Source organism: Maylandia zebra, linkage group LG10 (genome assembly GCF_041146795.1).
Source record: "Maylandia zebra isolate NMK-2024a linkage group LG10, Mzebra_GT3a, whole genome shotgun sequence".
NCBI classification, from domain to species: Eukaryota; Metazoa; Chordata; class Actinopteri; order Cichliformes; family Cichlidae; genus Maylandia; species Maylandia zebra.
Window position 1 is genome coordinate 30,760,641 of NC_135176.1, and position 27,967 is coordinate 30,788,607.

A 27,967-nucleotide genomic window follows, 5' to 3' on the forward strand; every position below is an offset into this window, starting at 1 on the left:
AAAAAGAAAAACATCCAATGAGCAGCTGTTCCCTGGGAGAAAAGGCTTTGTTGATGCCAGAGGTCAGCAGAGAATAGCCAGACTTCTTCGAGCTGATAGGAATTCAACTGTAACTGAAAAAAACACTCAATACAACCAAGGTATGCACAAGAGCATCTCTAAACACACAACAGGTCAAGGCTTGAAGCAGATGGGCATCAGAATACTACACATGCTGCCACTCCAGACAGCTAAAATTGGGAAATAGAAGACTAGAAAAACGTTGCCTAGGACTTGGTGTAAACAACATGAAAACATGGATCCATCCTGCCTTGTGTCAATAGTTGGTGGGGGTGTGATCATGTAGGGGATGCTTCTTGGCACACTTTGGACTCCTTTAGTACCAACTGGGCATCGTTCAAACACCACAGCCTGCTCTAGTTCTCTTAATGAGAACAGCATTAAGAGATCTCAAAGCTGGTTTCTTCAACATGGCAAGGAGTTCACTTTTGGGATGTGATAGAACAAGTGAGTTAAATCATAGATGTGCAGCCAGTAAATCTACAACTGTGTGATACTGTCATGCCAATACACACCAAAAACTGTGAGGAATGTTTCCAGCACCTTATTGAATCTCTGCCGCATGAATTAATTACAAATACCGTGGTAGCATCACCTTAGTAACAATAGAGAAGCCACATTTATTTCCACAAATGTGCAGTATTTACCAAATGTGCAAACTGGAGAGAGACTCCTACAGTGTTCCTGGCTTACATTTCTCTGTCTTTCCAGCCCAGCATCCTGCTGTGTTCATTATCCATCCATTCATTGGAAAAACTGTTTCTGTCTTACATTCAGAACACTCTGAAGCCACATCTTTGCTACACAAGGATCACTTTTTCATATGTTTACCTCATCATTTAAAACTTTGACTATGTTTATTAGAACCACCCAACAGTGTGCCACTATACTGCAGATAATCTACAAAGATCATCTGCTCATGTTTAATAAAACTTTAAAAAGAAATCTCTGGATTTTGCTTTACGCTCTCATTTTCAGGTCAATGAGGTCACATTTTTTATAATAATATACAGATATATAATAGATCATTTATACCAGCTACTATAAATTAGCACCACATGGCCAAAAACGATGCTATAGACCACACAAATGTGGTTAATATTTTGCTTTTAAAGGTCTGTTCTACTCCATCTAATCTGCTGAAAAACACAAATGCAAAAGCACACGGTGACATTTTAGAGAACAGAGCTTTTAAACACGGCGATATCCTCACAGCATGAAGCATTACAAATATTTTTTTTATCCATGTTGGTAACAATTAACTTGACTGGGATCCACAGAACCCTTACCTCACCAGCCATTAATATTAACGGGTGTAATGCAGGTAGTGAAGCTTTGATTGAGGCAGATCTGGAATGGCAGATATCCTTAACATGCTGTTATAAAAGTACAGCAGAGCAAAAAAGTTTTATGTATCCTTTGTCCTTCAGTGTACAATCAGCTCAAATCTGAGAGGATGCAAGATGAAGGGAAAGCACACATACACAGAGCAAATAGTAGAGATAATCATGCCTGCTGCATCTAATGAACAGATATAACAAGCACTTCTCTCATTGTGTCATCTAATTTATCAGCTATTGTCCTGCGCTCCTTTTTTCTGTCAAGCTCCTTCAGGCTGATTGCAAATAAAATAGAATTAGCAATCATTTTCTTCTAACCCGATTTAATGAGCAATTTAATTTCAAGAGACCCAGATTTACTGCATGCACCGGCTTCATTCGTTTAAGTATGTATACATAATCAAACACACATGCTCAAGTATGTGGAGGAATTTTTTTTTCTTTTGTATTTCCCTCACACACACGCGCACACGCAGAAAGTGCCATCCTTTTTGGTCCAATCGATTCATTTAGTTTACCTCAATGACACCGGAGCCTGCTGGAAATATCCTGTCCTTAAAATCTTCCTTCCCCCCTCCTTAAACGTCTGCTTTGGCCCGACATGATGAATGATCGCTCGGGCCAATCAATTCTATTTAGATAAGCTCGCCTCCAGATAGGACAGGAAAAGGAAGAAGGATGGATTTTTTTGAGTTATTCAACACGGAGGCCCAAGGTTATTGTTATTTGGGATGTCCGCCAAACTGATATTTCACGGGTAGGGCGGACTTGGTAACTGTACGAGCTTGAGGAGTCTCACAAAGATGATCGAGGTGCAGAAAAATGGCGTTTGCTTTTCTGTGATAACCGGACGGCGGATCTAAAAGAATAGACTTGGTGTTGTCTTTGTCTTAACAATCTTTAATTTTCACAACTGTCCACTCTGATGTTGGCTTTCCAAAACCTTTAACCACTTTTCCAAAGTTACTGCAAAAAGTTAGGTTTTCCTGCAAATTGTTTTCCTGAGCCATTCATCGGTAGATATGCTTCATCATCATCATCATCATTTTACTATTGAAAACACAAACCTATGGTTCAAATGCAACCTTTGGACAGATGGCCTCACATTTCCTTCAATCAGGTTTTTTGATATGAGACAGAACTCATAGCTGAATCAGTGACTGCAAGCTGCCCAGTCCCTCAGGCAGCATTTCCCCTGTCATGCTTCATGGCCGGTGTGAGGTTCATTTCCCGAAAAGCTGTCTTTGGTAGGTGCCAAATATGCCTGCTGTTATTGTGGTCAAACAACTGTCACGAAACTGGCCAACCTTAGTTTTCTTTAAATGTTCTTTCTGGAATTCTAAAGCTTTTTCCTGGACCTGCAGCTCATGCAGGTCAAATGTATGTCAGATCTCTTTGTACCTGAAGAATCTGCAGATCCTCTGATGGCTTTTTTGTTTTCAGGCCACTCTCTGAATTCAGTGGCCTGTCTGTCCTAGAAAAGTTGTCATTACCAGACCCATTCTAATTATGTGTTTGTGAGGATTTGATTAACGTAGGGGTGTCATTGTGTTTTTATGTGACCTGAGAACACCCACACCTTTATCTTTATACACATTTGTTCTTAAAAGAATAAAAAGTTTATTCAAATAATTTGCAAAAGTACTTTATATGGCAAAAAAACATATTTCTTTACTTCCCCTTTACCCACATATATGTTAGTCTTTTATATAAGCTGTGATAATTGCTTTAAAACTGTACTTGACTGTGCACCTCCACAAAATATAGAGTTCAATGCAAAAGTTTTGAGCCATCCATTATTTCTTTATATGTTGCTAGGAACATGAAACATGGAAATACAGCATATGAAGCAAAAACAGAGTTTGTGTAGTTCTAGTGAGCTTGAAAGTCAGTACTCTGTAACAATACTCCCACATCGCCTCAGTAATGTTGAGGTGTGGGCTCTGGAGAGGCCAGTCCACGGCTGATAGCACTTCCATTCTGGCATTATTTTACTGCATTGGGAGTGTGTTCGGGATCATTGTGATGCTGAAAAATGAAGCTGTTGCCAATCAGATGCTTTCCAGATGGTTCATAAAAAAGTTATGGTACTTTTTCTGTATTCAAAATTATTACAATTTTGAAAGATCCCAAGACCACTGGCTGAAATCCAGCTGATGACAGGGCCTCCACCATGTTTTACAGATCCATTCATCTGTCCATGATGTATCTGGGTGGATTTCAAAAACGAGCATGGATAAATGTTCATACGTCTTCCCTTGTTAACCTGCACACCTCTGTACAGTCTCATTTATTTCAAAGTCTGAGGATATTCCAGTTATCCTAAAGATTTTAAAATAGTGAGATTAAAGTAGGCATCACTGCCTGGGGAACATTTGAATTCAAGGCCTTAAGTCAAGCTAACACACCAGATCAGCTCCATTTAAATAAAAATGGATAACAATCCAGCCTTATTAATTTACATGTGTCTGGATGATTTTACCAGATCTTCCAGCTTCACCCAGATGTAAAGACTTTCACCTAAAGTTCCTGCAAGATGACAGCGTCTGCAACAAGAACAACAGCTTTCTAAACTGGATCCGGTGTTTAATCCAAGCAAGACACTGACATATGGGCCTCAAATCAACACTTTGCCCATGAGATGTGACAGTTCAGCTACCAGCACTAAATCTCTCTCTGCTGGTATCAAGTCTTCATTGACATCTGTTAGCAAGCACAAGCTTCCTTCAGGAGTGTTACAGCTTGTGAAAGTAGCAGGGTTGGAGATGCTTAACCCAACAGCTCCACTGTGTGGCTCATTTGGAGCATTGCCTGTAAATAACTACCAGACATTTACACATTTTAATTGTGAATTACAGGCTTTTGCTTTCCCTTTATGAACTGCAGTAGAATTATGTGCAAACACAATTCAGGTTCTGCCACTGACTCAGTGCTGATTCATACTATATAATACAGGCTTTTATTTCCTTTTTTTTTTAACATGCGCAGTAAAGAAGCCTGCAAAGCTGTAAATATTTTCACAGATACCATGGAAACAAATACCAATACTGGTGTTGGAGGCACACTGCCAAACACATTTCTGTGCTGTTAATAAAGTTTTAATGAAAACAATGAATTGTGCCAGGAGTCATTATTTACCTTTTGTACTTCATTAATCTGTCAACATGTCACACTCCTTAAATCAGTATGGGTGCCACTATGACTCACTATTTACTCACACGACACAGACGTGTGTTACAGACATGTAAGAAGCTCTATGTGAAGGGTTTTCAACATTTTCTTAACAGCTGATTTAGTTTCAGGGTGTGAAATCTCAGAACTATAAAACAGATTCTATGGAAAAGGCTAAAATACTGAAAACATCCTTAAGTTAAATTGTTTTTCAAATGGAAAAAATATATACATATTTCTACATACACGGGCTATGTATGTCAGTGAACATCTTGTACCAGACATATCAGTGCTTCCCTTCTATACTTGATTAATCTGAAGTTTCACAATGAAATAAATGACTCTGCAGATGCTGAATGTCACTATGCCACAGAAAGTTATAATAAATATAAACTGACTTCATAATAAAAATGTTTTTGCTGGCATAGAGAGATCGGGAAATGATTTATATATATGACCATTAAACAATCAGGAATTTTTCATCACAGCCACGATGATTGCATCCTAGATTTGCAGCTTATTCTAAAAAAAAAAAAAAAAAAAAAAATTTAAAGAATCACATTTATGCTACTTTCCCTTTAATGCTTCATATTACTTATTCAATTTTGAAAAAAACCCAACCTGCAATTAGCCGCTATCCTTACTCACAAATGACTACACAAACACATATGTGACACAGGAATAAGTCTTGGGATGATTATTTCTCCGGCTTTTACATCTGCCTTCGAGTTTCAAGTGAGTGACAGGAAGCGCTGACATGAAAACAATCGACACGGCGATACGAGAACATTTCATTGCAGCATTTTGCTCTGTGGAAGCTCACTGACTGTCAAAGCGAACGCAAGTGAAGAGTAGCAAATGATATCTGAAAGAGGATAATGAGCGCTTGCTGCTTCATCGGCTGTGTGCAGAAAAACTCAAAGAAGGCAAAGTTAAAGGTGAGCCAACACGCAGGGTTGAAAAAAAAAAAAATAGGAATACAATATATTCAAGAGGGTAAAGGAGGAAAAAAAATTACTATTCTCTGCTGTATCAAACTGAGGCAAAATGAGACCGAGGAACTGTTAGGGAACAGCTTTTGATTCTTGAGAACAAAGCTGGACCTTTTGCACTTTCCTCATCATCACTAATTAAACAAACGTTAGTGTGTGTTTGTGTGTGTTGCATTATGTGCAAAAAGGGAGATTACTGCAAGCATAACGTAGGAATAGATGTGCAAAATGAAGGAAATTCAGTTTTAAGCAGGAAGGAAAACAATATTTTAATGTCCACAGATGAATTCATAACTTATCATAAACAAGATGTTTCAATACAAGACTTGGTGACACAATTAAATAAGAAAGGGAGGAGATAAGAATGTTATCTAATAATCAGCTGCACAATTTAACAATTTCTTGATCACTAATTTGCAATCAGAAATTAGTTTTTGATGGGATTCACATTACTTATATCACACAGATGTTCGTGTGCCTGGTGGGAGCACATGAGCGGGTCCTCTATCCTCACTGACGGTCTTCTCAGAAGTTGTATGGACAGACACTTTGACGTAGTCACCACCTCCATCATTCCTTTGCCCTTTGCTTGAAAGCAGTGCCTGCTCCTCTGCATCCTTGTCGGGGTTGGGGGGGGCAGTAATCTGTCTGTTCCCTCTCGCCACAGTCGACTCTATGTGTTCTGACGCAGGGTTCCCGGTCTCCCCCGTCTCCTCTACCACCGCCCGGCAGTTTAGGATGAGTGGCGGCAAAGGCACGCTGCGGGCCAGCTCCTCGATGTGACGGGCAAACTCCATAGTTTTGAACTGCGTGACCTTGGCGAGCTCCACCGTCTTGGCTGAAGTGACAATGGGGATGCTCTTGGCAACCTCGAATGCCTTCTGCAGCTTCTCTGTGCCCTCTGTCCGGAAGAACTCATTGATGACCCTCTCCATCTCCTTGAGGTGGCTGCTGACCATGCACAGGCGGGCCACGTTGAGGATCATGGTGATGGTGAAGGCCACCAGGCACACAACGACGAAATGCAGCCCCAAGCCACTGTCAGAGTAGGCAACGCGAAGAGTCACCGTGTAGTTTTGGGTGCCGCCGCTGGCGCTCGAGGCAACGCAGGTGTAGCTGCCGCGGTCCTCAAACAAGACCTCGGTGATGTTCAGGATGCCTTCCTCTTGAATCTTCCACCTTCCACCTGCGGCAATAACGCACAACATATTTTTACTTTTACCACAAAGTTTCTCATTAAAACGTTCAAATCTCCTTCATCTCCTTAATCAGCAGCATTACCTAAGGCAATTTGTCAAAGACAAGAAATAGAAGGCAGTCATTCTTTTTCTCCAAACTCTAATCAGTACACATCTCTGTCACCTGCTGACAAATAGTTCAGCAAGTCAACCAGAATGACAATTTCTGGATTTCTTTAGTATTTGAAAATTAAAATACCTACAGAGACCTTTTGGTGACATGGTAACAAGTGTACAAATACAGAAGGTGGTTTTATTCAATGCCAGTGTCCTGGGTCTACAATTATTTAAATACAACATCGTGTAACACATTATAGCACATCGGGATGTTATGTTAAAATTCATGGAAGTCCAATTATTAAAATGGCAGCATGAGTTAGGTTTGCAAAGTTACATCTGAACAGACTCAAAGACTTCGGGAACAATGTCCTTTAGACAGACAAGGCCAACGTGGATGTGTTTGGCAATAATACCCAGCATCATGTTTGTGCTGATAAGCTGTATTTGATTTTTGTTAAACACCTCACACTAACTGTTTGCTAAAGGCCAACTGTTTGACAGCTAAAACTAGGCCAAAACTGGCTCATGCAACAGGACAATGATCCTAAGCACAGCAGCAAATCCACAAGTTGCACAGGCCCAGCCAAAGTCCGGACCTCAACCGGACTAAACTGCTATGAACGGACCTTCAATTTATTTCTGTTAAAGGTGGTTCAGCAAACTACTGAATCATGAGATGTACTTAATTCATCACACACTGCTTCTGCAGTTTGTGTTAGATAAATAATGATGCAGTATGTCACATAGTGTAGGCCAGCAGGGGGTTTTCTACGGAAGAGGATTAGGGCCACTAAGTGGGTATGTCTTTTTTTTTTTCTTCTTTTCCTGAATTCTGAGAAAAAAGTCAGAATTCTGACTTTAATCTCAGATTTTTTTTCCAGTGGCCCTAATCCTCTTCCGTAGTTTTCAGTGTCTGAACACACAAAATTTTATATATGAAATGAAGCATACTTCCTTTTTCCACATACTGTTTGTGACTAAAGTATTATTCATGGTAAAAACAGTAACAATGATTGACTAAGTGATTGATATGCTGGTTGAAAGGCAGTGCTTATGTGTCTTACTTTACATAAAACCTTTTTGTCACTTTCAGAATTAAATGCCACTGAAATATCAGCACGAGCACTAACTCTGAAAGTATGTTTTTCAGTTCATTTGATTGCTTTCAGATAAAAAAAAAAGCCATGCAGGACGAAAAGAACTCGAAGCTGATCAAAATCTCGCTGCTTCATTTCCTCGTCCTACCTGCGTCGTCACCCTGCAGGGGTCCTTTAGAGTTGTACCAGCTGATGTTATCATGGGTCCCGGTCACGTTACACGTAATCAGCATGCTCGACCCCTCCTTCACCACGATGGGTGGGATGCTAGCCCGCTGCATTGAGGTCACCACCTCTGACCCATTGTGAGCTCCACCTGCTTTCCAGCAATTGAGCAGTAAGAATGTGGCGAGCCAGTGAGAGAGGTGAGGATTATGAGGCAAAAACATGTTGAAAAGAGCCACAGGTTCAGCTCACATTGGGACGAGACAAACCTGCAAAACAGGAAAAGTCAACGGTCAAATCTGATGTAGCGTCATATGACAACAGGCCCTTAGCTCTTTAGTGTCTTTATAATATGTACGTCTGCATTTCACAAATTTGAATGTTTAGTATATTAGTATTTTATGCAGTAATCATCAGGACATAAAACCTTTACAGGACAATTTTAATTAAAAGGAAATCACTTGAGTTTAAATGTTGTGTTTAAGCTCTTCTTCCAGTGAGGTTTTTTTTTTTTTTTGCTTGTTTGTTTGTTTTTTAATCTTTTTTTTTTCAGAGCACTTTGTTGAATTCTTGATCTCATTTTTCTCCATGTCCCAACATTTAAGTTACAAAATCATCACCCTTTTATTTGAATAACATTACAATTTTGCTCTGAAGTCACTTTTAGCTCATTTTTTTAATCTATCTTTTCTGAACCCTGTGTAAGTGTACTGAAAAGAAATCTCGGTTATAACATTAAGTATACGGCGAACGGGACAGGCGTGAGGCACATTTACAGTGATGCTTAATGAGTGCGCTAAACTAACAATTCAGAATAAATTATCGGAAAAGTGGGCAATTCCTTAATTCGTTTACAGACTGAAAGTATCAGTAAAAGGTACTGTGGTGCTATAATACACCGAGTTTTAAACAGAAATATAACATAGGTCAGACACAGCTTGATTAAATAACAAACTGGTTCTTGTTACCGCACTAGCGTCCCAGGCACGATAATGGTTTTCGAACTAAAACCATTCAAATTCCCACCTGTTGCCCACAGAAACCAAGGCAGCCAAATCCACCATCAGCAAGTGGCAAAAAACATCAGATATGTATAGGATTCAGTACCACGTACGAAAGTGACCCAGTTCGGATGTCGGATTTGTGCTGTTCACACCGTCATACCATGATCGGATATGGGTCGCATAGGGTCAAAAAAGTCGGATTTGATGCGCTTTCGCCTGCAGTGTGAAGTTTTACAATTATTTTAGTAATTTACCTTGAGTGTGCCAGCCAAGGAAGCACAATCCATCCGATCCATTCACTTCCTAGTACAGGTATGAGTGAATGGGCGTGGTTTTCTGTCAACTCTTCCATGCAGGTAGGTGAGATCACGTCACTGTCGCCTATTTATTTATTTTACATTTTTACACGATTTATAAGAAATAATCTAAGTCAAACAGTTTATGTACTGAACGTTTTGTTATTTATTCAATGATTCATTAGCAGTTTTTATCTTTAATCGTGTTTCTCTATTTTTTTTCAATAAGTAATAACAAGGGATATAATAGTCATTTGTATTTGTATATTGTTGTTAGAATTAAACATTATTATTATTATTATTATTATTATTATTATTATTATTATTATTATTATTATTATTATTATTATTATTAAAGTAGCAATACATTAACTAAGCGCATTTTATTTTGACGTTTCCGGAAGTCTTGTTTTCTTTTTTTAATCCAGGACGACAGACCCCCCTAATGGGACTGATTCATTTCAAAATAATATTGCAAAAACTGAACCCTAAACTACTAACCTAACTTTTCGGTTCGAGTTTGTACTTTTTGTAAATTAAACTTTGAGCACATTTGTTTTTTTCTCTTCTATAAAGATTAATACGTTTGACGTTACAGTCAATTTGTGAGCATCAATGTGCTACATACTTTTATTTTGAAGAGAATAACAGGAATTCGTGTTTTTCATTGTGACTAACAGCTAGACTTTGAAAACAAAATATGACGTGGCTAATCCGGGTGGAAAAACCACAGCACGAAAATCTGAGCCATTAAAGTGTTTGTCAGAAAACTAGAAGTTGCTAAAGGTGTAGATACTAAAGTGCAAACCGAAACAATAAAAGGCGGATCTTATTTTTAATTTGGAAGCGGAAACTACTACAACTATTAGCTGATTGAGCTAACGTCACCTGCTAACATTACGACTTTGACAGCTGAGCAGGAGAAAAGGTGAGTTAATAGCAAGGAACTTAAGTTAGCTTGTTTTTTCTCATTAAATTATTAGTTTATTATAGTTGAACCAGCAGTCGATGCTAGAAAAACAGCTGACGCTCGTGTAAAGGATACTTGCAAGACACGAACTCGATGTTCTCCTAAACTGTTAGCAAGCGTTTTGAAAGGGAGAACTTAACAGTAAATCCAGTAAACATCCAGTACGTATTGATCCCAGCGCTAAACTATTACCACGGACTACAAGAAAACGTGACACACACATTTTTATGGATTATCTTTATACTTGTACAAACTCCTACTTTTTCTTCTGTGTGATGATTGTTTTCTTTGTCACTTTGGACTTTCTATGTACTTATATATGATTCAGCATCACTACCTCCAGCTCCCATGGATAGCTAAAAGCAATGCAAAGTCGGATTAATGCATTAATCTCATATTGTAAGAATAATTAGATTTGTCCTGACAGCTCCACGATTTAACGCTTGGAGATGTGAAAAGCTTCTGCTTCAAACCCATAAGAAAATACATCTCCTCAGAGTTGGTTAAAGCCTTGGTTAAAGGCCAAGCTAAAGAAACATTTAGTGCACCTCGTTTTTATGAGTAGAACAGCTTATGAACAGAGCAGTATGTAGTGTTTCTTCCTCTTGTGAAGCCCCGGTCAAAATATTTCTGTTTTTATGAAAAGACGCAGAGATTCCCTCACAAGTTTGATTTACTGGAGTCACTGTTTCAAGACTAAGTCTTTTGAAATTAGTGATTATCTCCCTGACATTAGAATGTATCACCCCCCCCCCCCCCCCCCCCCCCTTAAAACAGTTAATTTCATATAAAAGGTCTCTTTTTTTTCTACCTTTCTTTTCTTTTTTCATTTCTTTTGTACGTACATTTTGATAAAATCCTGATTTTGAAGCTGTGATTTTGTTGAAATGTTTCGATTGCAGATCTTATCCAAGTTTAAGTGTCGTTGGGTTTTTTGTTTGTTTTTTTTTTCTTTTTAACTGTAAAAACTTATAAAGTTATAAATGTACTTATAAAGTTATGAAGGTTTAAAAATTCTGAAAAAGTAACACAAATTGAAATCCTAGCCCATGTACATCAAGGGACTTTTAATTTGAAAATATTCATAATATGAAGGTAAAATTTTCAGTACTTTTTTAATGTGTGTTAGTGTGGAAAAAAAAAAAAGGAACCCGGACTCCTCTGGGAGGTGAACTGAATTTACTCATGATTGAAACTGAATACTACTACTGCTATCACTACTACTACTATTAATAATGATGATAATAATAATAATAATAATAATAATAATTAAACAAAAAAATTAAACTCACAAGTGAAGTTGACTGACTCAGTTGAAAGGTCGACTGACACGTGATGAGGTGAGAAGTGCACAAGAGAGTTAACTACAAACCAGTACCTGGCATTTCCGCTACTATCCAAAGCAACAAGCAAATCATTTTGTTTATTGCCAGAGTTTATGCAGTGCCTTTTTTTCCTCCTCTTTCTTTCCAGGTATGCACTGAGACATTTGGTAACATGTCAGACAGTGAAGCTTCTTGTGCAGCAGCCAAGGGTGCAGAGGCAGCGCCGGAAAAGCAGAATGTCTCTCCCGCTCGAACCCCTGACAGCTCCTCTCCATCCACACCTGACATCTCCACTGATGTAGCTCCGACGAGAAAAGCCAGGAGGAGGCCAGAAACCCAGCCTGCGGCCAAAGTTCAGGAGACTCCAAAAGAGGATGAGCAGCCAGCAGAGGTAGTAGAAATTGAAGTACTGCTCATACTCGAAGAACTAAAGATGATTGCAAAAAGAGAAGAGCTGAAGCCATAATTTCCATCATGACTTCTTTTTCATCCTGCAACATATCATGTCACATAAACATCTTCAAAAGAAGCTTGTGTGTTTGGTCGTTGACACTGTAAAGCTATCTCACAGGGAAGTGTGATACCTGATGAGCGTGGGTGCAATAACACTTTCACATGAGATTCTTAATGACCCTGCTGATGTGCGATGTCATCTAATTATCTATTGGATGATTTAACAACCTAATGGGCTTAGACTAAATGGTCTGATGTGTTGGATAGTTATTCTTGTGTGAAATGTGAGTTTTAAACAAGCTGCGTTTGTCATAATCTTTAATGGTTTTCTGTGAAACCACTAAAAGGCACTTGTTGAAGTCATCTTTCTGTTTTACTCATTCACAACATCTGTTTTGTGTCTTTTCTTCTTTCTCCTTCTGTCCTCATTCTCAGACATCCAATCAGTCGACCGTGTCTCAGGGTGGCTGGGGTTACTGGGGCAGCTGGGGCAAATCCATCTTATCCACAGCAACAGCTACTGTGACCACTGTGGGTGAGTATCCAACACATCACTCAGTCTTTACAAGTACACAGTTGGCTCCTCTGAAAAATAGTACAACACCAAGTCATTTGTTGTTTAAACGTAGTCTTGCTTTGGCCTTTTTCATTCTGTTACTGTTAAAGCTTCTCTGCTATATGTACTGATGTCTTCTGTCTGTTTAGGCCAAGGTATCACTCAGGTGATCGAGAAGGCTGAGACATCACTGGGAATCCCCAGTCCAACCGAACTGTCAGCTCAGGTGGAGGAAGAAGAGAAACAGAAGGGTAAGGCCGCATTATTGTGAATATGAAAAATGTTTGTTAGAACCTGGAGGATCAATAAAGCCAGGCTCTCCAGTCAAGATGATCAAGATGTATCAAAACACTTTAATGGGCACATTTGATTTGACTTTTCATCTGCTGCTAATGAACCAATCAGATGTTGATCACTTCAGTCAGAGAGGACTGGCTGATGGAGATCTGCCAAGAATTCAAAATTAATATAAAAGCAAAATGCAACACCGGTACTTCAGATAAGACGGGAGCTGGCAGAGTGTGGCAGAAAATTGTTGATCCTGTAGATTGCTAAGTGGATATATTTGCTTTAGTACTCCGTTTCTGATGTTACAGCAGCAAATTAATAGAGTTTTACTTTCATTTTGATTTAAACATCTTTAGGCTACTGAGTTCCTTCAAGTCCCATAGCTTTGTGAAGGAAAGATTTGTCCAAATGAAAATGAAATTAATTGAATTGACCCATTTAAATTATTATTTTTTTCTCTCGTGTAATCCTTGGACATTGATTTTTATGTCGTTAGTGTCTTCTCCTGTAGATGGCACCAGCATGGAGCCCGACAAAGCAGTAGATGAATCGTCAGCAGTGGGAAGTGCGATGGGAATGTTGTCGTCACTCAGTAGCGTCGTCCAGAGCACGGTAAGCTGATGCTTAAAACTAGAGAGCACTTGTGTGTTGGTGCGACTGTTCTCACTTGACAAAAGTTAGGAATTTATTTTAGCTCATATTTTAAAGAAAAGTTTAAACTGGGCTTCCTCACAGGGTAAGACCGTGATAACAGGAGGTCTAGATGCTCTTGAGTTCATTGGGAAGAAGACGATGGACGTGATAGCAGAAGGTGATCCTGGCTTTAAAAAGACCAAAGGACTGATGAGACGGAACGCCACTCTCTCTCAGGTAGGTAGTAAATACAAAACCAAGCTAAAATCCTAAAATCTCACTCAAACTTAATGGACAAGAGGGAACATATATATATGAAGACTTTAAAGCTTAGTGGATGACATAGATTTCTGGAGCCGTGTCCCTTATCATGTGTCACACTCTCTCAACTCTGTCACTCTTTGTTTCTCAGGTGCTGAGGGAGGCGAAGGAGCGAGAGGAGCTGCAGTCAGCAGACAAAGACTCGGCAAATTCAGACAAGAAGGTGGTTGCTCACTACGGGATGCTGTTTGATGAATTTCAGGGTCTGTCACACCTTGAAGCTCTGGAGATTCTATCTCGAGAGAGTGAGTCAAAGGTACAATGAAAGTCTCTGCCAAAATATCACTTCTGCTGTAGCTAAAAACATACAAAGACACTGTTTCTATGCTTTACATTTCTGGGGAATCTAGTAAAGTATTTTCTCTTGTGTGTGCTGTAGGTGAAGTCGGTGCTCTTGACTCTATCAGGAGACGAGCTGGTTGAGCTCAGAGATGAGCTCGACCAAATCAAAAGCTCCTTCTCCCTGGTGGAGTTCGATGATGAGGAAGTTGATGAGAGTAAAGGTAATGTCTTTTAAATCAGCTATAAAAGTTTCACAGCTGCAAGAAGAACCTGAAATAAATGATGGTGCATTTCTAATTGCAGATGAAGACGGATTAGAGTTTGAGAGGGAGTTAAAGGAGGCCATGGAGGGCCTCAGTGTTTCTGCAACTGCAGACAAACTGAGCAAGGTACAGCTCAAACAATTCACTGTGCAGAATCATATTCCTGCCAGTTTCTGACTCATTATTCGAAATGTTACAAGGACCTTAACTTGTCTCCCTTGTCGTTAATTTGATGGGAAAAGTAACAGAAATATGTCAGATACACTCATAGCTTTTAAATCTATTAGACTGGTCTCTTTCTGATTTACAGTAACTGCTAATTCTCAACTCGCCAATTTCCTGTTAAAGTATGATTGCTAACATCCAACAGGCCTGTAAGAGCTCCGCCAGCCTGATTAGTGAGCTGACCAAACAGCATGTGGAAACAGATGTAAATGAGGAGGATGTGAAGAAGCATAGTGTGGAGGTATGTCTTACTGACATCATCAACATATATATATTTTTTCAGTGTCCAACATTGCAAGTATTGGATGTTTGAGGGTAATACTTGACTGCAGGATTTGACCAAGTAGCAATGGTGTGTGTGTTGAATCTTGTCAGGAGGTTCATGCTGCAGCTATCAGGAGTCTGGCCGAGCTGACGGCCAGATCCATCGAGCTTTTCCACAAACTGGCTGAGATGATCCTTTTCTCCAATGGCAGTGCAGAGGCCAGCGTCCTGTCACAGTAAGACAGCATGAGCGGGGGACTCAGGGGTGGGGATATTTCACTTTTTCTGTGCACTTTAATTAACTGTATACCTTTTGTCATGCTGTCTGTTCTCAGGTTAACTGTTGTCCTGTGTAAAGAAATCTCACTGCTGTCCAAGAAGTTTACTTCCTGCCTGACAGCAGCAGGGGTAAGTTTCAAGATCCTATCCATCTGTTTTAACGTCAGGGCGTCACTGATACCTGATGCTTGTAAAGCATTTGTCCCACCACACTTAGATTTTCATATTTACTATGTAAATTTAAAGTCTTAAAAGTAACAGATGTTTTATTTTCCACTGATGTCATTTATTGTTAATCTGACCTCCACGTGTTTATTATTTCTTCATATTATCACACTGTTGATAAGGAATCATAGTAAGCAGTTCAGCTGATGTCTCACAGTTATTATATTATAAATATCATTTTAGAAGGAGATCTGCATTAGCCACAAACTTCATCATTTTGTTTCCATCCACATTTTTCTGTTTTTATGTCAAACCCTAATTTATGCTTCTCTTTGCAGTGTTTTCTCTTCCAAACCACTAATTCTTTGTTCCACAGAGAGATCATTTTAATTTAATTTTTTTCTGTTTTACAGTCAAACCAGAAGGGAGAAGTCCTCAACCCCCTGATAACAGGAGTATTTTTAGAGGTTTGTCATATTACTGCAGCCAACATATGTTCATTAATGAATTGTCCAAAATGTTTTTGTTTTTCGAATACATACAACACCCCAGGGGTTCTGGCACTGTCTACTTTATAGAGATCCTCATCTTTTGGGATTCTTCGCAGTTCAGTATGTCAGTTAAAGGTCCGTTCGTGTAAAACAAGAAGCGTTCTCGTCTTTCCTTTTAAATTTGATTTGGTGTCCCACAGGGGTCAATTCTCGAACCTTCTTCATTTAGTCTGTATTTCCTTAGTTGTGTTGTCTGTAAAATTCCTGATGACTTACTTTAGATGTCAGATTTTTCCAGCCAGTAGGGTTCTGGAGAAACCTCAATATAATCATTTCCTGTAATTTAAAACTAAGAAGTCGTATCAGCTCATTGCTTCAGCAGAAGAACAGAACAGAATCAGTTATCTGACTGTCGTTGTTACTTAATTGCAAGAAAAGTATATCAAAAATATTTACTATAGCTAAAATAAACAAAACAATTTATTTATCTGCTGCTCAGAGCACTTTAACTTTTGGTTGTCTTGACAAGGACTGTGCTACAATGATATTAGAGTAAATTAAGACTTTTGTCAAAGAAATATTATTTCAGCTCATGACTGAAACATGACTAGATGTCAGGAGAAGATTTACAGCTATTCAACACGAAAGCTACGTTCTAATAGTCAGAGAAAACTGTGCTGAGACTTGATTTTATGGTGTTTTATACAAAGTGTGACCAAAAGCTGATTTAAAATTGGTTGGCTAGTTCCTCCACACCACTTCATCCTGCTTCATCAGGATCTCTGCTTGTAGAAGTTTGAGTTTTAAAACCCCATATAGATTAACAGACATTAGTATGGACATTTGGAGATTGATATTTCATACTAACGTGTTCTTTGTTTTTTAAATCCCACACAGGCATCCAACAGTGCATCTTACATCCAGGATGCCTTCCAGCTCCTTATGCCAATACTGGAGATATCTCACATCGAGAGGAGAGTTCAGCTTACGCAGCAGTGACCCGCTAACCTGACCTCTGCACTCCACTACAGCCACTAAGCTGGGGCTCAGAGTCTCAGCAGAGAACTGACATATCTTTAAAATGTTTAAGTTGTCTGGTTTTTCAGCTCAAGACAAAATCTACTTTGAGATTAGGAGAGAAAATGTTTTCTTGTCAAACAGTGTTACCTTTCTGCGCATTGCTGGTTTATTTGGACTGTATGTTATATGAAGTCATTGGTGTACAGAAGAAGAAGAACAGTGTGGATTTATAATGAACGCAGAACAATTTTTACTTTCATTGCACAAAATACACTACCTTTTCTTGGGTGTTATTCATTCACTTAGTTCAGGCATCTCATACAGGATACCAACCAGTGATAACTTGTTTCCAAAAGAACATCTTAACAAAATAAATGGTAAGATGTAGACATGAGGCTTCACTCTTACTGCAAAGCAAATCATTGCTGGTCCTGGAGCAGCTGGACGCTAAGTGTGTTTGCTAAAATCTTCAAGACACAATAATTTTAGTTTTTGGCAACTTGTCCTTAAATCAGGGGCAGACTGAATGTGATAAGCCTACAGTTCTGTTGCTTTTTGGCTAACTGAAGGATGATATTTGGAGTTTTCTTTCCCTTTGTTTTAAACCCACATCCTTCTAGGTTTACATCCAATATCAATTTTAAATTTTGCACCATCGCATGTCAGCACTCGTTCTAGCCAACGTCTCTTTTTCTCTATAGACAGCCTCAGATTTAAAGAAGACTTTGAGCCAACATTTCTTTTACGACTGCACCACTTTTACTAGATTTGATAGAAAAGTCGTGGAGCATTTAAAAAAAAAAAAAGACCAACAAGCTGGTCACATAGCTTCAATAGTTTACATTAATGCCCTTGCATTCTGTAAGAGCATTTTAAATAAACCTTTAAGAAATCGTCTAAATGTTTAAGCGATGCTGAGTTGAGATTCAGAGTTGCAGTTTGTTTAGGAGAAATAGAATAATAAATCTTGAAAGGGACGTATTATTTTCATTTCCTGCTCTATACTTTTGGTCTCTTTTTAAGCAGCTTTGTTCACAAATTCAAAATGAACCTCATTTTTCTTATACTGTACAGTTTATCATTTAACTTAAAACTCCCGTTGAACCAACTTTATATTGATTGGTTACCTCTTGTACAAAAATGTACAAGCTCAAATGTTGACAATCAAAAAAGTTTGAACATCCTGTCCTGCCACAGCTTATAATTTACTCCATGTCTGCTTTGTCCTTACTGTCCATCCCCAAAGCCTGTAGGTACCATGTAGAAAACCATTGTTTCATCAATTTTTCCATCAATGAAATAAAAAAGCAGTGCACAGCAAAATAAAACTCATTAGTGAGGTATACAAACATGATGATTGTAAGTGTCAGTGTTATAAGCCTGCTTTCCCCTTTTGTCATCTATCCAACATGAAAACTTCTGTCTGCCAAGAAGATAGAGGACTGCTAACAGCTGAGTGTTGTGGGCATGTAAATTTATGGTTTCGGAGTAATATGGAGCAATATACTGTACGCTATGGCATATTACTGAGATGAGATTCAAATAAATGTGCTTCCTTCAAGCTTTTTGTGTTTAAATTGCAGGGTTACATGTTGTCAGTGGTTTTTGACTTTTTGTGTGCGCACATACTTTCTTTGGCTTCTCGTGACTAAATTAATCTCGTGACAGAATCCTTGGTCTGATGAGAAACCAGACATGTTTTTTGTTAATCCTTTATAGAAATTATCATTTCAATTTTTCAGTCTGGCTAATTGACTGTTTTCACTGTGGTTGTGTCTTTGGTAGAAAATAGTTCTTATGGTGGAGGGATTATCCAGATCAATGTAAAAGCACCTCTTTCACAGTTTACAACATTACAATTAGATTACCAGTGAAATTTATTAATGTATATGTTATAAGAAGTAGATATATGAATATCTGAGTTAAAGCACAACAAAAAAATTTAAAGGTAATCCTGAAGTGTCTGAAGTGAAACCATCTAGACGTTAGGGAATTCAAAGTAAAAATATATTTGAAAGCAAAAAATAAATAAAGATGAAAATATCCAAAAATGGAAACAAATGTACCCCAGCATGTCATCTTATCACTTTATATTCTCCGGTTCGATGGGTGGCGCAGTGCCCATTTGAAGGTTCTCACCTAATAAACGCAAAGAGGAAGAAGCAGCAACAGCAGAAAGAAAGCGAAGAAGAAGATAGGGGTGCTATCACCTAGCTTGGAAGGGTACGTTGAAGAAATTTTCAGGTAAATTATTTTCTTTATTCTTCCACAGCAGCGCTGTGGTGTAGTTGAAGTGCGTTCAACTATAGTGAGACTATGAGATGTAGAAAAGCAGAGCTGCTTTTATGTAATCTCCGTTTCCGTGATGGTAGCTTTCCCGACAACGCGAGGCTTAGCTCGTAAACGTTAGCCATTCGTGCTAAACGCCGTGCTAGCTTCAATATTTTTTTTTTGCAGTGTCGTCAGTTTTATTAAAAAAAAATTAAGCTGCACGTTATTAAAAGCTCTCAAACTTTTAGCAACAATTTCCCCCAAAAAAGACCCTTGTGCTTTTTTCATTTTAGCATTTAGCATTTGGGTTAGCTAGTCTAGTATCGTAAACAAAAGCCAATGTGAGTTCTTCATGATGTCATGGTAACACAAAGGCGCTTTATACCTGTCACTGTAACAGCAGGCATCACTATAATGGGACACCTTTCAGTAACAGGTTAAAGTCCTTCAAGAACAAAGTGTCGCCGCTCGGTGGTCAGCACAGGGTACTTATATGGGTAGTTATTTTGGAGCATTGTCTAAGTTCATGAGCTCGATACTTCTAAAAACTGGATGTGTAGAATAACCCACACTTAAAACGGGTAGAAGGCTGAAAGAGCCTTCAATTAAAATACCTTTGATTTGTTCTTAGTGCTGCGTGTTTAAACGGCACATCCTCGGTTGTTTTTTCGTGTTTCACACCCATATGACTATAGTACTGATTACTGTTTTTAGTGGTTATATTAATTTTTTTTACGTTACGTTGTATACCGTAGTCTTTGTAGTAAAGTTCAGGATTTTATTTACGTACTTATCTATATATGTATGTATTTATTCTCTTTATGTCCACCAGTGAGATTTTGACCAGGAATTTGCTACAAACAAACAAACAAACAAAAAAAACCCACTGATTTTAAACATTTTTTTTTTAAAGTGGGTTTAATTTACTAACGTTTTACATATTTCAAAACGAAGTTTGTGATGACATATGACAAGCTGAAGCACCGTTTTATAGTATTTATTTCACTATTTAAATTGTAAGAGGAAGTATAACTGCTGAACAGTTTTTTACTAAAGTAAAGTAACCATATTTTTTCAGGAGTTGCACAATGTTTTTAGAGATCCACTTGCAACTTGAAAAATAGAGGAATAGGTGCCCCTCTGTCACCATGCAACCGTATCACTAATTTCCATCCACTGTTTGCTCTTCCTGTCATATGGATTGTTACTACGGAGAGCTCAAGCTGTGCTTGATGAAGAAGTCATTTGTTTACTTTTGGGTCACACATTTCCAGCTGCTAGTTTCTCTCATGTACCTTCATATCCTGGTTGTATACAACAGCGTATGTGCACTAAACGCATGGGATCATCCTGTGCTTGATGTCACAATGTTTTTATCACACAAAAATTTGTACTGGCTTCATCGGATATGGTATAACCATCGTACCCATTTTATCTCTTTTGTGTGGATTAATTTATCTAATATAAGCAATCTAACTACCGTATTTCCCGGACTACAAAGCGCACCTGAATATTAGCCGCACAAGCTAAAATCAGGGGAAAATCCTGTTTTGTACATACATTAGCCGCACCTGACTAAAGGCCGCAGGTGTTTCAATGTTGTCTTATCATATGTAAGAGAATATGCACAAAGGGAATTGTCAGGAAAGAGATGGCTGTTTGGAGACACCCCTTTTATTAATATTTTGAAAAACAAGTTATGAGTACATATTTGTATAACCTTTTAGGTATATGTACAAGTAGCAGTAATTACAAGTAGGAAACATGTACTGTGCTTCATAAATGAGTAACAAATGTAGTACATAACAATAACCTACAGCACACCAGAAAAATAGATTCAGACTACCTTTTAGGCTCAGGTGCAGTGACACGGCTTTAACAAGAAGAAAAGTCAGTCATTCACCACCATCTTCCTGCCCACTAAAACCACCAAAGTCCTCTTCTCCAGTGTTGGATATGAACAGGCTCAGGGTGGCTTCGTCATCTAGGGCTGAACGATTATGGAAAATAATCTAATTGCGATTTTTTGCCCCAATATTGCGATTGCGATGCGATATGCGATTATTTTTTAAGGTCTTTGTCTTCTGTATTATTAAACAAAGACAAGCAATACATCATATAGTATGGCCAATACTATATTACATTAATTTTAAACTGTTCTTTCCTGGAAGACAGACCTCTGTTATGATGACATGAGGTGATGCATGAATTGATGACTGACATTTTTATTTAACTTCTTCAATCACAACAGTATATTTGAACATACACAATAGTTTATTTTTAGCTTACAAACATCTGAGCATAAAGTGCTGACAAGGAACCCTGGTGTAAACATTAAAATGAAAGTCAGTACAATGTGCAGATTGCAGAAATATATATAAAAAAAATCAGTGGCTTTACCACACTCAGTTTTTCGACATCTGTGAACTACTAGACAGTCATTCAATTAAAAAATAATATTAAATAAATAAAACTAATAAATAAAAAATACACACATCTTACTGATCTCTGCAGTCAGTAACATTACACATAAAGTGCAAACATAATAGCAATTGTATAAACACACACACAAACACGCCTTTAAAATTTAAAGGCGTGAAATTGGACGGTCTAGTTCTGATTAGCGTCACCGCTGTCTCGGTGGAGTTTAATAAACTCGGCCGTCTGCTTCTTGCTATCTAAAATATAACCAGACACTGGCGTAAATTCTCGACTGTCTCATACTTCTGTTTAATAAGTTTTCTGTTTGACGTTTAGTCAGCTGTGTGAAAACCAAGGAGGAACCCACCCGGGGGATTAATAAAGTTTTATTTTATCTAATCTAATAACTTTAATCTCAGCCAAACCGATTTACTCACGAACAAACAAAACACTGAAAAAAGCCCAACAATAACATTTTTAGGTTGTCTAAGTGACTTATATATTACGTTTAACCCGAGCAGCGAAACTCCGCGGTGATCTGAAAATGATGTGCCGGGAGTTGTGCCGTTCTCGGCCGCATCAGTAACCCTCGAGCTCCCGGCTAGCTGTCGAGCTGGTGGGTAGCAGACGCCTCTGAAAACGTCGAAGCACTTTTGCAAATATGGGATATCTTGATAAACCGAGCAGATATTTGATGTTTACACAACTACTTTCTCGCCTGAAAATATGTTAAAAGTTTATTTTGTGACCCAGAAAGATTAGTATGAGTAATTTTAAAACTTAGTAGCGGCCGCCATTGCTGGAAACTGGAGTTTGGCTGGGCCGCGCTATGAATTCTGGGATATGGTAGTAATTTGGACAGCCTTCGGCACGTCGCTGTGACGTAATCGGTCTACAAATGCGGCCTCAGGAGGATGCAGCCCATGAATTTGGACATGTCCAGAGTATAATCGCAGCCTTTGCGGTTAGAAAATTGCACTTGATCATGTCGCGATATTATCGCAAATGCGATATATCGTTCAGCCCTATCGTCATCCACTCTCAGCTTCTTTCCTTCGTTGTCACTTTCAAAACCAAAGAAATCCTCGTTGTCAGTGTCAGAGTCGAACACCCTCAGAAGGGCCGTGGCGGTGTCCTCCTCTCCATCATGCAGCAGTCCAGCCCTTCGAAATCCGTTGGTGATCATTGATGTTTTCACACTTTTCCACGCTGTCAGAATCCACCGGTGGAGTTGAGCATAACTTGCTTTTCGCAAGTTTATCGCGCTACTTGTACGGCACTGTTGTCTGGCGGATGGACACGTGACCAACACACCACTCTTGAACCCCGATACTGTGTGTCTGATCACATGCCCTTCCGCCAGGCAACGTAGTGCCGTACAACAGCGGAACAAACAAAACAAATCGTCTTACGATATGACAAAAATCGTGGATAATCCATAGAAAAGCCGCACCTGACTAAAAGCCGCAGGGTTCAAAGCTTGTGCAAAAAGTAGCGGCTTATAGCCCGACAATTACGGTAAGTGGTCGGAGGTAGTTATCAACCCGACAAGTTTACCCAGGGTTTCTCTATCTAGTTAAAAGCATGTTTACATAAAAAAGCTGGTGGAGGCAGCATATAACCAATCATACTGATGAATAAGCAAGAGAACAACTAATTTTCCAGTGGAGGTCATAACTATACTATTAGAAAATGTGAACACCGTAAAAACTTACTACAAGCTGAAAGCGACAGTTTCATTGTTTCACTTCTGGTTTTTATAGGTAAATGATAATTATGAAAACAGAGTTCACACGTAGACTTAAACCTATGTGCAAATTTGTAATTTGCAATAAAGTTGTGTCAAAATTTTGCATAGCTGTCAAGGAAAAATCAAGAGAACCCAAATTTCTCATCACGGAAACACAAAAACTTGACTCTTCATGCACTGAGGTCTGGTGGATCTTTAAACCTTTTTTTTCTGTTTGTTTATTTTGGTTTTCCCAAAGATTTTTTCCAGAGAATTGATTGAATTGGTTGAACTGTCAGTAGGTGTGGATTTCATATCTCAAACATACCCTGTTGAACAAATTTGGCCGTGAGTTCTTTAGCACTGGACTAGCCTCATAACACTGGAAAGAGTTAACCCTGAAGTTGTGTTAATAAGACCCAATCCTGCTTTATAAGACCGACCTCAAGTGTCTGACTGTCTGGCAACCCTACGATCATGAACTGATGTACAAATTGATGAATAAAATTTACCAGAATACAGATAATTAAGTGACTTGACTGCAAACCTCTCTATTAATGTGAAAATGAAAAGTATTCCCATATGTGTGTGTTCTTTTCTCGTGTTACAAGCATTAATTGGCCTTCTCTTCTGATACCAGTTTTCTTTTCATCTTCCCCCAGAGTTGTGTTTTTTTTCTTTTTTCTTTTTTTTTTCCTTTTTCGGTGTACTGCCGCCCGCCGCCTCGGTAACGAGTGCTTTTGTTGGGCTTTTTTCACCTGACCTGCCAACATGCCAGCCGCACTTACAGATTCCAGTCAGATAATCTGTGAGGTCTGGGCGAGCAATGTTGAGGACGAAATGAGGAAGATTCGGCAGATTATTCAAAGCTACAATTACATTGCAATGGTGAGTCTCTGGCGTGATGGCCTAATTTCTTTGTCCAATGTTTTTACACAGTTGAATTTGAGGTGAATTTTGTGATATAGTCTTTTTTTAATTTAGTAGCTGTGGTTTTACAAATGACATTTGTCTCTAGATACCTGCCCTATTGGTATCTTTTTTTCCTGCTCCCATTTATTTATTTTTAAAATCTCTGTTTATTGATGTTTTCTGTGGGGGGGGGGCAGTTGATCTCAAATATTATTTTCATATTTAATCGTAAAATTTACCTAAATGTCCTTAAAAGACTCATGGCTACTCATTTCCTTAGCTTTCACTGCTCTCAGGCTCTTATTTCAGTGAGTAATGACAGATTTCTGAGTGAAGAAAAACTGTAAACAAACACTTGTTGATATTGTTCACCAGGACACAGAGTTCCCCGGAGTTGTTGTCAGACCGATTGGAGAGTTTCGGAGCACAGTGGATTACCAGTACCAGCTGCTGAGGTGCAATGTCGACCTCCTGAAGATCATCCAGCTTGGGCTCACGTTCATGAATGAGGAAGGAGATTATCCCCCTGGCACAACAACGTGGCAGTTTAACTTCAAGTTTAACCTTACGTGAGTGGACTCTCTTTAAATCCTCGTTCTTTTCATTGTGTTGCAACTATCTGAACGTTTTAGTGTACTGACTGTGACTGAATGTAGAGAAGAAGGGCTGACTTAATCACCTGTTGCATTATAACTTCATCTCCACCATATGTCTACATGTCTTTGGAACTAAGTTGAAATCATGTTAGAGCAATTGTAAATTGATTGTTGCACTCATAGACTGTATGTAAAAGATGGACACAGCTGGCTTTTACAGCACCTTCTGGTTAAAGTCCTGTAGTTAAGGGTCAAACTGCACACTGACAGTTTCAGACATACCCTGCTTTGCTGCCCTCTTTGACAATACAAAATGAGCATTATGTCATATTTGGTAAGTTTTGAAATAGTAACTGACAATTTGCTCTGTGACTTCCTGATGAGATCAAAAGAGCCAAAGGGTTGTTTTTTTCCCCGTAGATGTCTATACAACCGCAGGTCTTTTTGCAGCTGCGGGATTCGCCACCTGCTGGCTGTTTAAAAAGGCACATTTCAAAGCGTGAAGCTTTTTTAAACAGTGTGAATTTACTAAATGTGTTTTTCTCCGGTTCTCCTTCCAGAGAAGACATGTACTCGCAAGACTCCATAGACCTGCTTCAGAACTCTGGCCTCCAGTTTAAAAAACACGAAGAGGAGGGAATCGACACGCTCTACTTTGCTGAGCTCCTCATGACGTCCGGCCTGGTGCTGTGTGAAAACGTCAAGTGGCTCTCCTTCCACAGGTCAGTCGTGTGTTTGCACCCTACACCACCTTTTAGTTGTATACAATAAAAAAATGATTTTAACAATAAATAAATGGTGTAACGTTGCTCTCTGCAGACCTTTCTAAAACCATGAATGAAGCTCAGCATGTGTAGTGTTAAAGCAAACTGAACCGTTTTCTTAGAGGTATTTCTGTGATATTTCTGCATCTGTGAGGTGTTCAACGAGTTTCTGAATCTCTGTTTCTTTTAGCGTTGTTTCTATCCCAGGAACTTTAACCAAAGAGTAGGAGGTTTGAAGGAAATGGATTCCATGGCCACCGGGATCTAAATTAAACTCTGAGAAATAATTTTAGTGTCCCAAAGAAGCAATAAGCTGAAAGAAGGGAACATTTGACTTCCTTTAAAGCTCCTGGGACTAAAAGTTGTGGATACTGGTGGAAATGAAAAGGCTGAACCTGATCAGTTTAGACATCTGTTACATTCTCCAAGACACAGTCCACCTAATTTCTCAATTTCATTTCGGGAAATAATTTTAAATAAGTCTCGTTCCTGCAGAGAAGACTGTAAGTAATTCTTTAGACATCATCAGTGTAACCCAGCTGTCCTCTTGTCCTTTGGTCCTCAGTGGGTATGACTTTGGCTACTTGGTGAAGCTCCTGACGGATGCACGCCTTCCCGAGGAGGAGCACGACTTCTTTCAGATCCTCAACTTGTTTTTCCCAGCGATCTATGACGTCAAGTACTTGATGAAAAGCTGCAAGAACCTGAAGGTAAACCTGGATAATTGAGTCACTACATCTGAGTTGGTGCTTCGGCTAGACTTGAAGCTGTTAATGGCTTCGCTTTTAAATAGAAGACATCTGTCAGATCAGATCAGGATGAGTTTTGACAGATATCTGACCGTGGTGTGTTTGCAGGGAGGGCTACAGGAAGTGGCAGACCAACTGGAGCTGAAGAGGATTGGACGGCAACATCAGGCTGGGTCCGACTCACTGCTTACAGGCATGGCGTTCTTCAGGATGAAGGAGGTACGCTCTCACAGATACCGGTTTGATCTCTGGTAGAACTCACGATGGCATCTGCAGCATTATTAAATGCTCATGTTTGCTCTTTATCCGAACTTTGAGTTACTTTGGAGATCTGAGTCAAAAGATCAGATATTACAGTAGTTTAACGTAATTTACCACTTTAAATATTTAATGTTATTCACTAAACTCAAACTGGACTTATTTAGCATGTTTGTGAATCCAAACGTCCTTTCTTTGAAAATAAATATGAATTTAAACTAATGGAAATCAGATACAAATTAAGCAAGTTTTGATCAAACAACATTCCTGTTTGCACACCTGAGACAGTGTTTGAGTCATGTCAGTGAAACTTTATATTTTGTCTGCAGCTTTTCTTCGAAGACAACATCGACGACGCAAAGTATTGTGGGAGATTGTACGGCCTGGGCTCGGGCTCCACCCAACCCCAGAACGCCATCTCCAGCTCGGGCCAGGAGGAGACCAACAACAAGCACTGACTGAGCGCTCGACCCTCCAAGTGGAACATGCACTTGTTTTAAAACCCAACCAGCAGACCCCCCACCACATGCTCTCAGACGTCCCTCGGCAAGACTTTACTAAATGCATATTTGTTTGAGCGTCGCCCTGCCAAGTGACAGTGGCTCCTTCACCGCTTTCTTTTTAGTCACTTTTATGAGTATATGGCCATATATTCATAAGACTTTTTTAAAAAAGCTTTTTTTGTTTTCTTCTCTCTCACAGCATCAGTGACATCTTTCTTTACAGCATGGGACCAGCTGCTCGATCTTACTGTGATTTTTAGACCAAACATTGACACGAAAGGTCGGGTCTTTTTCATCAGCCGGACTCTTCTCTTGTTGCAGGGATTTTTTTTTCTTTCCTTCTTTCTTTTTAAGTTAATGCTGGAAGGGCCTGTAAATTAAAATGTATAATTTTGATGCAAATAAATGTTTTAGCTCTTTTCCACTTTGAGAAACTTTTAACAGTGGGAGTTGGAGTGTATAATTGTGCTTGGGTACTCACATGCTTCACTGGCCAAACTGCTGTCCTTCTGTACATTCACCCTCAGATCAAACTGTCCACGGTCACTTGTGCAGGTGTTGTGGTCACTTTTCTTTTTTTACATTCTTCATTGTTTTAAACAGTTGTACATTAAATTGTTTTGTATTTTCAATGCAAGCAAAAAGCATTTGCTCTTTTCTTAAGTAGATTTACAGAAACACAGTGTGTGTCTGTGTGTAGAAGGGTTAATGATATATAGATGCACTCCATCACAGTTTGTGCTCATAGAGAAAATTCTGATAATTTTGGAGAGAGAAGATGAGCATTTTGCACAAATGTACAGCTT

The 27,967-nt window shown here is 39.0% G+C and overlaps 3 protein-coding genes across 6 annotated transcripts; 2 read left to right on the forward strand and 1 right to left on the reverse strand.

The window, feature by feature from the left end:
• Positions 1–5,806: 5,806 nt before the first annotated feature.
• On the reverse strand, positions 5,807–9,471 carry LOC101482047 (microfibril associated protein 3). Of its 2 annotated transcripts, none has more exons than XM_076889428.1 (3): positions 9,382–9,471; positions 8,107–8,274; positions 5,807–6,749 (listed from the first exon to the last, which is right to left on the reverse strand). In XM_076889428.1, the coding sequence occupies exons 2-3, from the start codon at positions 8,237–8,239 to the stop codon at positions 6,022–6,024; spliced, it is 861 nt and encodes a 286-aa protein (XP_076745543.1). In that variant the 5' UTR covers positions 8,240–8,274; positions 9,382–9,471; the 3' UTR covers positions 5,807–6,021. The 2 variants fall into 2 exon arrangements, with proteins under 2 accessions (XP_076745543.1, XP_024659624.2); XM_024803856.2 differs by having other exon boundaries at positions 8,107–8,392.
• Positions 9,472–10,082: 611 nt separating this feature from the next.
• On the forward strand, positions 10,083–18,519 carry fam114a2 (family with sequence similarity 114 member A2). Of its 2 annotated transcripts, none has more exons than XM_004556822.3 (14): positions 10,083–10,351; positions 11,867–12,109; positions 12,607–12,706; positions 12,877–12,978; positions 13,512–13,627; positions 13,751–13,885; positions 14,061–14,225; positions 14,349–14,472; positions 14,555–14,640; positions 14,885–14,980; positions 15,115–15,239; positions 15,339–15,411; positions 15,861–15,914; positions 16,836–18,519. In XM_004556822.3, the coding sequence occupies exons 2-14, from the start codon at positions 11,891–11,893 to the stop codon at positions 16,935–16,937; spliced, it is 1,497 nt and encodes a 498-aa protein (XP_004556879.3). In that variant the 5' UTR covers positions 10,083–10,351; positions 11,867–11,890; the 3' UTR covers positions 16,938–18,519. The 2 variants fall into 2 exon arrangements, with proteins under 2 accessions (XP_004556879.3, XP_004556880.3); XM_004556823.3 differs by having other exon boundaries at positions 13,527–13,627.
• Positions 18,520–19,089: 570 nt separating this feature from the next.
• Positions 19,090–27,595, forward strand: cnot8 (CCR4-NOT transcription complex, subunit 8). Of its 2 annotated transcripts, none has more exons than XM_004556826.5 (7): positions 19,090–19,202; positions 24,042–24,267; positions 24,667–24,860; positions 25,448–25,609; positions 26,217–26,361; positions 26,509–26,619; positions 26,988–27,595. In XM_004556826.5, exons 2-7 carry the CDS (start codon positions 24,151–24,153, stop codon positions 27,114–27,116), a joined length of 858 nt encoding a protein of 285 aa, XP_004556883.1. In that variant the 5' UTR covers positions 19,090–19,202; positions 24,042–24,150; the 3' UTR covers positions 27,117–27,595. The 2 variants fall into 2 exon arrangements, with proteins under 2 accessions (XP_004556883.1, XP_004556884.1); XM_004556827.4 differs by having other exon boundaries at positions 19,096–19,181.
• The last annotated feature ends 372 nt before the right edge of the window (positions 27,596–27,967 follow it).